The sequence below is a fragment of the Bufo bufo genome, chromosome 11 (genome assembly GCF_905171765.1).
Source record: "Bufo bufo chromosome 11, aBufBuf1.1, whole genome shotgun sequence".
Taxonomy (NCBI): Eukaryota; Metazoa; Chordata; class Amphibia; order Anura; family Bufonidae; genus Bufo; species Bufo bufo.
In genome coordinates this window covers 20,269,197-20,282,904 of record NC_053399.1, presented here as the reverse complement: position 1 = coordinate 20,282,904, position 13,708 = coordinate 20,269,197, and the positions used below count along the sequence as shown (strand labels likewise).

At 46.0% G+C, this 13,708-nt stretch overlaps 1 protein-coding gene across 2 annotated transcripts; it reads right to left on the bottom strand.

Moving 5' to 3' along the window:
- Positions 1–10,708: 10,708 nt before the first annotated feature.
- Positions 10,709–13,665, bottom strand: NDUFB1 (NADH:ubiquinone oxidoreductase subunit B1). 2 transcript variants are annotated; one of them, XM_040412090.1, is made up of 3 exons: positions 13,462–13,665; positions 12,192–12,336; positions 10,709–10,866 (listed from the first exon to the last, which is right to left on the bottom strand). In XM_040412090.1, exons 2-3 carry the CDS (start codon positions 12,329–12,331, stop codon positions 10,833–10,835), a joined length of 174 nt encoding a protein of 57 aa, XP_040268024.1. In that variant the 5' UTR covers positions 12,332–12,336; positions 13,462–13,665; the 3' UTR covers positions 10,709–10,832. The 2 variants fall into 2 exon arrangements, with proteins under 2 accessions (XP_040268024.1, XP_040268025.1); XM_040412091.1 differs by lacking the exon at positions 13,462–13,665 and adding an exon at positions 13,401–13,459.
- Between the last annotated feature and the right edge of the window lie 43 nt (positions 13,666–13,708).

The window sequence follows — 13,708 nt, the reverse complement described above, 5'->3', positions numbered from 1 at the left end:
ATGGGAAAAGTCAGACTAAATAGGGCGAGGTAAAGGTCACATGATCCACACCTGAACAGGAGGTGTGGACATACAAGCAACACACAGACAAAGTGAAACCAAAAGATGCTGTCAGATTACTAATGTGCAGATAATCTTTCAGACCTTCTGAGACCTGTCACAGATGTGACAGTACCCCCCCTTCTACGGGTGACCTCCGGGCACCCAGGACCGACCTTATCAGGATGAGCTCTGTGGAATGCCCTCACCAGACGACTAGCATTAACATCGGTCGCTGGAACCCACATCCTCTCCTCTGGTCCGTACCCTCTCCAATGAACGAGATACTGGAGGGATCTCCAGAGAACTCGGGAGTCCACAATCCTGCTGATCTGAAATTCTAAATTGCCGTCCACCATGACAGGAGCGGGAGGCAAGGAGGGCGGCTCAACAGGTTCAACACATTTCTTTAGCAACGATTTATGAAATACGTTATGGATTTTCATGCCTGAGGAAGTTCAAGACGGAAGGCTACAGGGTTAACAATGGCAGTGATCTTATATAGAACAATAAATCTTGGGCCTAACTTCCAAGAAGGTACCTTAAGTTTAATGTTTCTTGTAGACAGCCACACAGAATCACCCACTCTCAGGTCCGGACCACTCATACGTCTCCTGTCAGCCGCACGCTTATACCTTATTGCCCATCTTTTCCAGGTTATTTAGGATTTTCCGCCAAATAGAAGACAAAGAAGAAGAAAATCGTTCCTCCTCAGGAATGCCGGAATTTAGAGCTCCAGAAAATGTACCAAACTGTGGATGGAACCCATATGCCCCAAAAAACGGCGACTTATCAGTGGATTCCTGTCTACGGTTATTTATAGCAAACTCAGCTAACGACAAAAATTAAGACCACTGTCCCTGATTCTCTGAAACAAAACATATCAAGTAAGTCTCCAGATTCTGATTAGTGCGCTCCGTCTGTCCGTTCGACTGAGGATGAAAAGCCGAAGAGAAGGACAATTGTACACCCAGACGAGTACAGAACGCTCTCCAGAATCTGGAAACAAACTGAGTCCCTCTATCAGACACCACATCAGAGGGAATGCCATGGAGTTTCACGATGTTGTCGACAAACACCTGTGCAAGAGTTTTAGCATTGGGTAGACTAGGTAATGCAATAAAGTGTGCCATTTTACTAAAACGATCTACAACCACCAGAATCAGTTTTTTCCGAAGAATTCGGTAAATCCGTGATAAAATCCATGGACAAATGGGTCCAAGGTCTGGACGGGATGGGCAATGGAAGCAGAGATCCGGAAGGCCGAGTATGTGTCACCTTAGCACGTGCACAGGTACCACAGGCTGACACATAGTCCTCAACACACTTACGCAACCCCGGCTTCCAGAATCTGCGAGAGATGAGATCGACAGTCGATCTGCTCTCAGGGTGCCCAGCAAGCACCATACAGTGATGTTCCTCGAACACCTTGTGACGTAATTCGGAGGGAACAAACTATTTCCCCTGAGGACAAGAGTCCGGAGCATCCTCCTTTGCCTCCAACACCCTGGCCTCGAGATCCGGATAAAGAGCGGATATGACTACCCCTTCAGATAAAATGTGGCTAGGGTCATTAGATCCCCCCCCCCCCTTCCCCAGGAAAGCTACGTGACAAAGCATCCGCTTTGATGTTCTTAACCCCAGGGCGTTAAGTGACGATGAAGTTAAATCTGGCGAAAAACAATGACCATCTGGCCTGCCTTGGGTTTAGTCGCTTAGCCGACTCCAGGTAGGCCAGATTCTTGTGATCCGTAATTACCGTAAAAGGATGAATGGCTCCTTCCAACCAATGCCGCCATTCCTCGAACGCCAACTTAATGGCCAGCAATTCCCTACATCATAATTCTTTTCAGCAGTCGAGAGTTTTTTAGAGAAAAATGCACATGGGCGCCATTTACTGGGTGAAGGACCCTGGTGAGACCCAAGGCTCTAAAGAATTCATCTACCGACCGGAAGGACGGTGATCCGGTCAGCAGAGAAAAAGCCCAAGATTGGGCGTCCTCTTTAAGCAATGAAATAATCATACCCACACGTTGAAACTCATCCCCAGAAGAGTATGGACGCAGCCTAAAGTATAATTTACATGACTCCCTGAACCGGATGAAATTGTCACTACCTCCGGAAAACCTGTCCGGGAGAGCCACCTTCGGTTCAGGGCAGGCCTGGAACCCACCACCGGAGCCAGCAGCCTGTGGACTCTGAATCTGCAACACCGTCGCACGGAGGTCTGCTACCTCCAAAGTCCGAATCTGCAGCTGTTCGACCAGTGCAGACATAGTATCCATAGCTGCACAGATCAGAACAAAAAATGGCGGTATCGGCTCTGGATAATGTCACGGATGTAGAAGGGGAGAACACCAAAAGACAACAAGAAGGAAGGGTAAAGACACTAGGCCTCACCGCTAGGGAAGGAAAAGGGTCACCACCTATAAAACCCTGCTCCTGGCCCTAACTCCTATCCGTATGGGCACCTCTTGATGGTAGAGATGCCTATACACAGATACCTAGAAAACTCTGGTGGCCCTCAGAAGCACTAAAGATAATGACAGGGCAGAGACAACCGGTTCCTTCCCTGGTGAAGGAAAAGGAACCAGCGTCTCGCTGAGGCCTAGTAAACAACCATGGGGGTGGGGGGGATACAAAACACAACAAGCGGAACACTTAACTTCTAAGGCCTATTGCACACGACCGTATGGCTTTTTCAGTGTTTTGCAGTCCGTTTTTCATGGATCTGTTGTTCTGTTTTTTGTTTCCGTTGTGTTTCTGTTTCTGTTCCGTTTTTCCGTATGGCATATACAGTATACAGTAATTACATAGATAAAATTGGGCTGGGCATAACATTTTCAATAGATGGTTCAGCAAAAAACGGAACGGAAACGGAAGACATACGGATGCATTTCCGTATGTGTTCCGTTTTTTTGCGGACCCATTGACTTGAATGGAGCCACGGAACGTGATTTGCGGGCAATAATAGGACAAGTTCTATGTTAAAACGGAACGGAAATACGGAAACGGAATGCATACGGAGTACATTCAGTTTTTTTTGCGGAACCATCGAAATGAATGGTTCCGTATACGGACCGTATACGGAACGCAAAAAACGGCCAGTAAACGGGAAAAAAAAACGGCCTTTCTCAGGAGGCCTAAGGATGATGGATGAACAGGACTCCAACAAAAACCACACTCCAGCTCTTCCAAAACCAAATGAAGCTATCCAGAGCAAGGAGTGATGGGAAAAGTCAGACTAAATAGGGCGAGGTAAAGGTCACATGATCCACACCTGAACAGGAGGTGTGGACATACCACCAACACACAGACAAAGTGAAACCAGAAGAGGCTGTCAGATCACTAATGTGCAGATAATCTTTCAGACCTTCTGAGACCTGTCACCGGTGTGACAGAATTATGAACGATCGGACCAAAGATTTGGCAAAGGTGCTTAGAGACCCTGAATGGGCTGAATGATGTCATGGGGTACAAAATAAATGTTACTAAATGCCAATTGTTACAGATAGGGGGAGCAGCATCACTGTTACAGGAAATAGATTCGATCTCAGTAACGAGAGAATGTACAAAGTATCTGGGGTTAAAAATTGTGAAAAACCCTGCTATGATGTATAAACTAAATTATACCCTTTTGATAAACAAAATAGTACAGGAATTGCAGAGATGGAAAAACCTCCCATTGTCCCTTCCGGGCAGGGCAGAATTAGTGAAAATGACCAGCTTTGCTAGGTTATTATACCCAATATGCAAACTATTCCGTTACTGCTGAAACATATCGATGTCTGTAAGCTACAAACAGCCTTTGTTGAATTCTTGTGGCAGAAAAAACTGCCCTGGATAGCATATAAAAAGCTACAGTGGCGGAAATAATTATTTGACCCCTCACTGATTTTGTAAGTTTGTCCAATGACAAAGAAATGAAAAGTCTCAGAACAGTATCATTTCAATGGTAGGTTTATTGTAACAGTGGCAGATAGCACATCAAAAGGAAAATCGAAAAAATAACTTTAAATAAAAGATAGCAACTGATTTGCATTTCATTGAGTGAAATAAGTATTTGAACCCTCTAACAAAAAAAGACTTAATACTTGGTGGAAAAACCCTTGTTTGCAAGCACAGAGGTCAAACGTTTCTTGTAATTGATGACCAAGTTTGCGCACATTTTAGGAGGAATGTTGGTCCACTCCTCTTTGCAGATCATCTCTAAATCCCTAAGGTTTCGAGGCTGTCTCTGTGCAACTCTGAGCTTGAGCTCCCTCCATAGGTTTTCGATTGGATTAAGGTCCGGAGACTGACTAGGCCACTCCATGACCTTAATGTGCTTCTTCTTGAGCCACTCCTTTGTTGCCTTTGCTGTATGTTTTGGGTCATTGTCGTGCTGGAACACCCATCCACGACCCATTTTCAGTTTCCTGGCAGAGGGAAGGAGGTTGTCGCTCAGGATTTCACGATACATGGCTCCGTCCATTTTCCCGTTTATGCGAATAAGTTGTCCTGTGCCCTTAGCAGAAAAACACCCCCAAAGCAAAATGTTTCCACCCCCATGCTTGACGGTGGGGACGGTGTTTTGGGGGTCATAGGCAGCATTTTTCTTCCTCCAAACACAGCGAGTTGAGTTAATGCCAAAGAGCTCTATTTTGGTCTCATCAGACCACAGCACCTTCTCCCAGTCACTCTCTGAATCATTCAGGTGTTCATTGGCAAACTTCAGACGGGCCTGCACATGTGCCTTCCTGAGCAGGGGGACCTTGCGAGCCCTGCAGGATTTTAATCCATTGCGGTGTAATGTGTTTCCAATGGTTTTCTTGGTGACTGTGGTCCCTGCTAATTTGAGGTCATTAACTAACTCCTCCCGTGTAGTTCTAGGATGCTTTTTCACCTTTCTCAGAACCATTGACACCCCACGAGGTGAGATCTTGCGTGGAGCCCCAGAGCGAGGTCGATTGATGGTCATTTTGTGCTCCTTCCATTTTCGAACAATCGCACCAACAGTTGTCACCTTCTCTCCCAGCTTCTTGCTAATGGTTTTGTAGCCCATTCCAGCCTTGTGCAGGTCTACAATTTTGTCTCTGACATCCTTGGACAGCTCTTTGGTCTTTCCCATGTTGGAGAGTTTGGAGTCTGCTTGATTGATTGATTCTGTGGACAGGTGTCTTTTATACAGGTGACTAGTTAAGACAGGTGTCCTTAATGAGGGTGACTAATTGAGTAGAAGTGTCTAACCACTCTGTGGGAGCCAGAACTCTTAATGGTTGATAGGGGTTCAAATACTTATTTCACTCAATGAAATCCAAATCAGTTGCTATCTTTTATTTAAAGTTATTTTTTCGATTTTCCTTTTGATGTGCTATCTGCCACTGTTACAATAAACCTACCATTGAAATGATACTGTTCTGAGACTTTTCATTTCTTTGTCATTGGACAAACTTACAAAATCAGTGAGGGGTCAAATAATTATTTCCGCCACTGTATGTCTTCTAAGGCTACTTTCACACTTGCGACAGAGTGATCCGGCAAGCAGTTCCATCGCCGGAACTGCCTGCCGGATCCGGCAAAACGTATGCCAACTGATGGCATTAGTAAGACTGATCAGGATCCTGATCAGTCTTAAAAATGCCTGATCAGTCTGAAAATCCGTCTTTCCGATGTCATCCTGCAAAATGGATCCGGCATTTATTTCTGTCACCTTTTTTTCGGTCTGCGCATTCCGGTATTTTGAATGCCGGATCCAGCACTAATGCATTCCTATGGAAAAAGATGCGAGGTCTACAACTACCCAATTTGGCAGCACTATTTAGGCATATTAAGGTCTGGGGAATATCTAACTACTCAAGTAGGGATCTGGAGCAGGAACTAGTGGCACCATATGATTTGCAGGCCCTTTTACATACCAAAAGGGCTTTGCTCCCTGAAGCTGCAAAGAATGTTTCCATAATTACGGATACATTGGCAACATGGAGGCATATTAGGAAGCTGTATAAACTTCCCATGTATATCTCGGCATACATGCCACTGTGGTCACTTCCATCCTTTCAGCAAGGCCATAATAACAAATAATTCAAAGAATGGAGGCAGAAGGGTATTAAGACTCTCAGGGACATACTGGATCACTCAGGGGCAGACCTGTTCTCTTGGGAGGAATTACAGAATAGGTTCCAGCTTTCGTCAAACCATTGTTTGCAGTTTTTGCAATTGAGGGCATTTTGTGCAGCCCAATCCAGTTCCCTGGGGATGGAAAACGATCTCATCCGTTTAGAAAGCTTGATGGGCACTGAAACGAGAACTGATTCACTTTCTTCCATATACAGAAGACTCTGTGATGCCCAATTTTGGCGCAAAGTGTCTTTCAAGGGTGGGAGGCAACGTTAGGGGATAATAATATAACCCTTAAAATTAGAGAGGGAATGGATAAGGTTCGTTCAGCTATTAGTAATGAACAGTGGAGGGAAACCCAGTTCAGAATAATTCATAAAGCAACATATGCCTTTGACCTGTCATATAGCAATGCTCCAGCTCGCTATTTGAGAAATTGGGTTATGAAAAGCAGACTTATTACATGGGTTGTGGGGATGTGACCTTTTGAGATCCTTTTGGGGGCAAATATGTGATTATGCTAACTTGGGACGTTGAGGTGCGTGATGTGCCTCACCGATGTATCTTCCAGTTCATTCTCAGAGATCAGGATACAGACTCGACAAACATAGTGAGCGTTCAGGGACCACATATTTTTGCTATTAGCAGCCAAAAAAATGTATTTTGAGGAAGTGGCTACAACCCCAATTGCCCTCTCTAGATGAAGTGATTGGAACAATGAAACAGCTTATGTATATGGATAGGTTAGATACTTAAAGGGGTTCTGCACTTTGTTTAAACTGATGATCTATCCTCTGGATAGATCATCAGCATCTGATCGGCGGTGGTCCAACACCCGGGACCCCCGCCGATCAGCTGTTTGAGAACGCAGCGGCGCTCCAGCAGCGGCGTGGCCTTTTCACTGTTTGCCGCCGGCCCAGTGACGTCACGACTAGTATCCACTGGCCTAGGCGCGGCTAAGCTCCATTCAAGTGAACAGAGCTATAGCTTAGCCGCGCCCAGGCCAGTTGATACAAGTCGTGATGTCACTGGGCCAGCGGTAAACAGTGAGAAAGCCGTGGCGCTGCTGGAGCGCCGCTGCCTTCTCAAACAGCTGATCGGCATGGGTCCCGGGTGTCGGACCCCCGCCGATCAGATCCAGAGGATAGATCATCAGTTTAAACAAAGTGCAGAACCCCTATAAATAAAGTAGAACAGCACTACCTTCTGAGTTGTCTCAGTGAATCCATTCGGTGGCGGTGCCTCTAGGGATCCCAGGATGCAGAAAAAAGGAAAAAAACGCGTGACTCCAACTTCTCAAATCAAGTCTGTGTTTATTTTTCACCCAGTGTGCCACGTTTCGACTCCACTGATTCTTTATCAAGCATGCTTGATAAAGACTCAGTGGAGTCGAAACGTTGCACGCTGGGTGAAAAATAAACACGGACTTGATTTGAGAAGTTGGAGTGACGCGTTTTTTTCCTTTTTTCTTGATCCTGATAAGATGTATCAGCTTTTCTTTTTTTTTTTGTCATCTGCTCTGTATATGGAAGATCTTTCTTCTCTTCTGTCATCAGATGTGAACTTGTCTCTGATCCGAATACAAGTTTATTATAAAAAATATATTAAAAAATCTGCCACAACTACAGTACAGACCAAAAGTTTGGACACACCTTCTCATTCAAAGAGTTTTCTTTATTTTCATGACTATGAAGGCATCAAAACTATGTGGAATTATATACATAACAAACAAGTGTGAAACAACTGAAAATATGTCATATTCTAGGTTCTTCAAAGTAGCCACCTTTTGCTTTGATTGCTGCTTTGCACACTCTTGGCATTCTCTTGATGAGCTTCAAGAGGTAGTCCCCTGAAATGGTCTTCCAACAGTCTTGAAGGAGTTCCCAGAGATGCTTAGCACTTGTTGGCCCTTTTGCCTTCACTCTGCGCTCCAGCTCACCCCAAACCATCTCGATTGGGTTCAGATCCGGTGACTGTGGAGGCCAGGTCATCTGGCGCAGCACCCCATCACTCTCCTTCATGGTCAAATAGCCCTTACTTTCAAAGTTTTCCCAATTTTTCGGCTGACTGACTGACCTTCATTTCTTAAAGTAATGATGGCCACTCGTTTTTCTTTACTTAGCTGCTTTTTTCTTGCCATAATACAAATTCTAACAGTCTATTCAGTAGGACTATCAGCTGTGTATCCACCTGACTTCTCCTCAACGCCACTGATGGTCCCAACCCCATTTATAAGGCAAGAAATCCCACTTATTAAACCTGACAGGGCACACCTGTGAAGTGAAAACCATTTCAGAGGACTACCTCTTGAAGCTCATCAAGAGAATGCCAAGAGTGTGCAAAGCAGTAATCAAAGCAAAAGGTGGCTACTTTGAAGAACCTAGAATATGACATATTTTCAGTTGTTTCACACTTGTTTGTTATGTATATAATTCAACATGTGTTAATTCATAGTTTTGATGCCTTCATAGTCATGAAAATAAAGAAAACTCTTTGAATGAGAAGGTGTGTCCAAACTTTTGGTCTGTACTGTATGTATTTTTATTTCACAATCTGAGCTACAAATTTTGCAACCATTTATTTAGCATCACAAACCTTGACCAGTGGAGATGAAAATCCACAAGGTTTTGCTCAATCACCGCACATTTGCAGAGTGCCAACTTTATTTTGGAGTTTCCCTTTAACTTCCAAGTGGTCCTGATGCTTCGCAATTTCATATTATCATGATGTCAAACTACAAGTAGCAGCATGCCTTTTTGCCTGGCCCTCCTTAGAACCCCCATAAAAGTGAATGGAGCATGCTGGGAGTTGTAGTTTTTGTTTTACAGCTGGAGTGCCGCGGGACGCAGACCCTTGCCATAAGGTTTTGGGGTTCGGCTACACGTATTTTTAGAACTGTGATTTGGCTGTGAGGACATCCAATGCGACTTCCATTAAAGGGGTTATTCAACACCTATAATGCCGCCCCCCCCCCCCCCCACAAAAAAAATGCCTGGGCCCCTCATACAGGTTATACTTACCCAGCTTCCCGGCACCTGCATCACTCCTGATCCCCATAAGGCACCACTGCGCGGATCAAAACATCCGACGACAGGGGGAGCAGCCAATAGCAGGCCGCAATGGGAACGAGCCTCTCTAGCATCACCTGCTGATCCGCACGACGGGGAGATGCAGTGACGATTGTACAGGGATCAGGAGCGACGCTGGTGCTGGGGTAGGTATAACCTGTATGAGGTGCCCGGGCATTATAGGTGTTGGATAGCCCCTTTAAAGTCAATTGAGGAAAAGTCACACGCAACTTGGAAACTATGACCCAAAATCCGACACGTCTGGCCTTTTTGCGACACTATTGACATGCATCACATGAAACGTCACGCGACTTTCTTGCCACGTGACGCCGAACCCTTATTGTCATATTAGTTGCGGGTCAGTTGAACCATGGGAGTCCATAGCGTTGCAGTTGGGTGTTAAAGGGGTCTGAGCCCATGATGGTTGTGTGATATTACGGACTTGTTTCATGTTGTGTCACAAAATACTGGTGCACATGTAGGCTACCCATTATGAAAAGTGTGGAGCATGACACCCAGCGCCCCACTGATCGGGTGCTATGATGTAACCCTGACGTAGATGCCGAAACTACGTAGCTGCCGAAACTACACAGCAATTGCGGACAAGAATAGGACATGTTCTATTTTTTTCCGGAGCTGCAGACCGGAAGATCGCCGGCACGCTCCGGAAATGCGGATGCTGTCCGCATCCAGTTCTGCCACATAGAGAATTAATGGGTCCGCACCCGTTCCGCAATTTGCGGAACGGATGCGGACCCATTATTACGGACGTGTGTGAATGGAGCCTGAGTGTCATATTATTTAAAGTTGTCCGGGTCAGAGCTGAACCCGGACATACTTCCATCTTCACCCCTCCGGCCCCCCTGACATGAGAATTTCATGCGCTGTATCGTGCAGGCCAAGGGCTGTTTTGTTTTCCCTGGCACACTGCTAGGCGGACGCTTCTGCCCCGTACGTCATCGGATCTCCCAAAAATACTCTTGGCCTGCGCAATTCAACGCAGGGAAAAGAACAGTATCGCTGCATGAAATGCTTCGATGCTTGTATCAGGGGGGCCGGAGGGGTGAAGATGGGGATATTTCTGGGTTTAGTTCTGAACCCGGACAGAACCTTTGTTAAAGTACGCTGATGAATATTACCCCAAATTCAAGTGTTCCCCCCTCCTGTACACAGTATTCCTCAGACAGTGCAGCAGTCTGTGCTCCAGAGCTGCTCTTCCTTCTGTAAGCAGGAAGCTTCTATCATTATCAAACACACACCCGTGCTGAACCCACCTATCTCCACCGGTTTAGAGCAAACAAATATGGGGGAGGTTTATCAAAGTTGTTGCAAAGGAAAACTGATTTTGTTGTCCATAGCAACCAATCAGATTGATCCCTATATTTTCCAAAAGAAGTCTGAAAAATGAAAGGAGGAATCTGATTGGTTGCCATTGGTTTTTGAGACATCTACTCTCATAGGATTTCCATTCATTCCAATTTTCAGCAAAAAAAAAAAACAGATGGCTGTAAATATAATTTAATCCAAATAGTATTTATTACACATACAACGTGTTCCGCACTTGAAGCTCTCGACTTCCAAAAAATATGGAAAAACAAAAATGGTTGGCTCAGCCGCCTCCTTGCTTTACTTCCAGGCCTCTTCATTGGGTTTCAGTTCCCTTCAGAAAGAAAAAATAAATAAAAATTATAAACTTGAAATCAAGATAAAAAATAAAATTAAAATAAAGAATAAATTCTTGTAGGATTCTATTTAGAGAATAACCTCAGCAGCATAAATCTCTCTCCTGTCCCGATTGTTTGTTACAATGTATCAGTTTGGAGTACCTCACAGGGACTGGATACAATGGTAACAAACCCTCAGCTGTGAGAAGTATCAGGCTTTCATCCTATGGATGTTCGCAGTGAGTGTTCCCATTAATTTACTGTATGCAGGGATTATGAGAACGGAGAGGAAATGATCTAAACGTAGAGTCCGTCAGAAAGTTGCAAAAATGCTAGTTATAGAATGAATAAGGTAAAAAAAACTTTTACCGAACTTGGTAAAATGTTGTGTTGTTTGTTTACAGTAGAAATTCATTTTTGAAGTTATTACCCGAAGTCTCGCGATACTTCGTGAAGTAATAACTTCGACTCATTGGAGCCAATACATTCTAATACTGTATGGAGCTCCCGCTCTGTACAGTATTTTAACGAAGTTTTATCTGAATCTACTTCAGATATTTCATCCGAAGTCGATTCGCTCATCCCTAGTGACGGAGCCTAAAAGAACGGATCTGTCACCCATTGACTTTCAATGCATTTAGTGACGGATCAGTTTTTTTCCCGTTTTGATTTCACACAACCGAATCCTGATGTGCAACACGTTGTGCCATTAAAGGGGTTCTCCGGGCCTTTAATATTGATGACCTATCCTCGGGATTGGTCATCAATATATGAACGGCGGGGGACACTCGGCACCGCCGCCGATCAGCTGTATGAAGAAAAGGCACACGCGCCATCTTCTGTCTCTCTTCCTGCAGCTGTGTCTATGGCAAGCAGGAAGAGAGACAGGAGATGGTGTGCGCCTTCTCTTCGTGCAGCTAATCGGCGGGGGCCGGGTGTCGGACCCCCACTGATCTGATATTGATGACCTATCCTCAGGACAGGCTATCAAAATTTGATCAGCGGAGGTAAAAAAAAAAAACAGCAATTGCGCGATTGCTTTTTTGGGTTTCGTTTTTTCAGCATTCACCTGCAGTACAAACGACATGATAACTTTATTCTTTTGGGTTACTACGAATATAGCGATAAAAACACGTTAAAAAATCCTTTGCTTTTCTGTAGCTGCGTCGGAGGCTTAATTCACCTCTCCATTGGGCAGTCTGCTCTTCTGTTCCTTCATAGGGACAGGAAAGCGAACAGCAAGCAAAAAAACGGATCAGTCACATGACGACCCAATGAATATAATGGTGTCGACTTCCAGAGGACGCCGGGATCCGCTCACCTCTGGAAGAGTTTGCTCTTATTCTTGTAAAGCATCAGCTTGGAATCATTCCATTTATCCAGATAGTATCCGAGGGCGGCTCCTGCGGGCAGCAGTGCGTAGGTCCACGCCTCCCGGATGTACGCGACAATATTCACCATGGTGGCTGCGAAAGAAAATGGATGTTACTCATCAGTGGAGACTATACACCCCCCACTTTATTCTTACTATTTAGGTTCTCAAGCTCTGCCACAATGCCAGGGACCCCGACCCTCAGTGCCAACTCCGTAGCCCCCAATGCCGCATTAATCCCAGGGATCCCACCTCCAGAGCCAATTTCTCAGTCCCCCAATGCCACATCAGCCTCAGGGACCACCACCCCTAGTAGCAACTTCATAGCCCCCAATGCTAAATTAATCCCAGGGACCCCAAGTGCCAACTCAGCCCTCCAATGCCATATTAATCCAAGGGACCCCACCTCCAGAGCCAATTTCTCAGTCCCCCAATAGTAGCAACTAGATAGCCCCGAATGCCACATTAATCCCAGGGACCCCCAGTGACAACTCAGCCCTCCAATGCCACATTAATCCCAGGGACCCCACCTCCAGAGCCAATTTCTCAGTCCCCCAATGCCACATCAGCTTCAGGGACCACCACCCTTAGTAGCAACTTCATAGGCCCCAATGCTAAACTAATCCCAGGGTCCCCCAAAGACAGACAACTCAGCCTCCCAATGCCATATTTATCCCAGGGATCCCCACCTCCAGAGCCAATTCCCTGGCCCCCTCAATGTCACATCAGTCCCAGGGACCCCCACTCCTGGTAGCAACTTGTTAGCCCCCAACATCACATCAGCCCCAGGAATCCTCAGTATTGACTTCTTAGCCCCCCACTATCACATCAGTCCCAGGGACCCCCCAGTGCCTGCTTCTTAGCCCCCCCTTTTCCCAATGACACATCAGTCCCAGGACCCCCCACCCCCAGTACAGACTCCTTAGCCCCCAATAATACATCAATCCCAGGGACCCCCAAAACGACTTCCTTTTTCCTTAGTCACTCCCTCCCCCATTCATGCACCTCATCTACACCCCCAGCCCATGGGAACCCCAGAAACGTCTCATCTATTGGTGACCCCTGACCCCCTCCTCTACCATGTACAAGGCCCCCCTTTTCTATCCCCAACCCCAAGGCCACCCACTTACCCCTATCTCTAGATACCCTGCTCCTTACACCTGTAACCCTGCCTTCCGACCTCTCGCTGTCCGCTGCGGTAACGCAGGCCCGTTCTCACCTGTCACCGTGGGAGGCCAGAGCTCTAGACTAAGAGAGGACACCGGACGAGACCACTGTTAGGACGGAGGTACTTTGGCAGTGGGCTATCAGCGCTCACACCCCCCAGTATGGGAACAGGTGATACGTAATCCGGTGAAGAAGGACACGGACAGGACGGGTGTGCCGGTAGGGCCTCTTTCAGTGTAATCTGCTTTTCACACGTCCCCTATCTTCTGACATGGACTCTCCGGGGCTAGTTCCGGTCA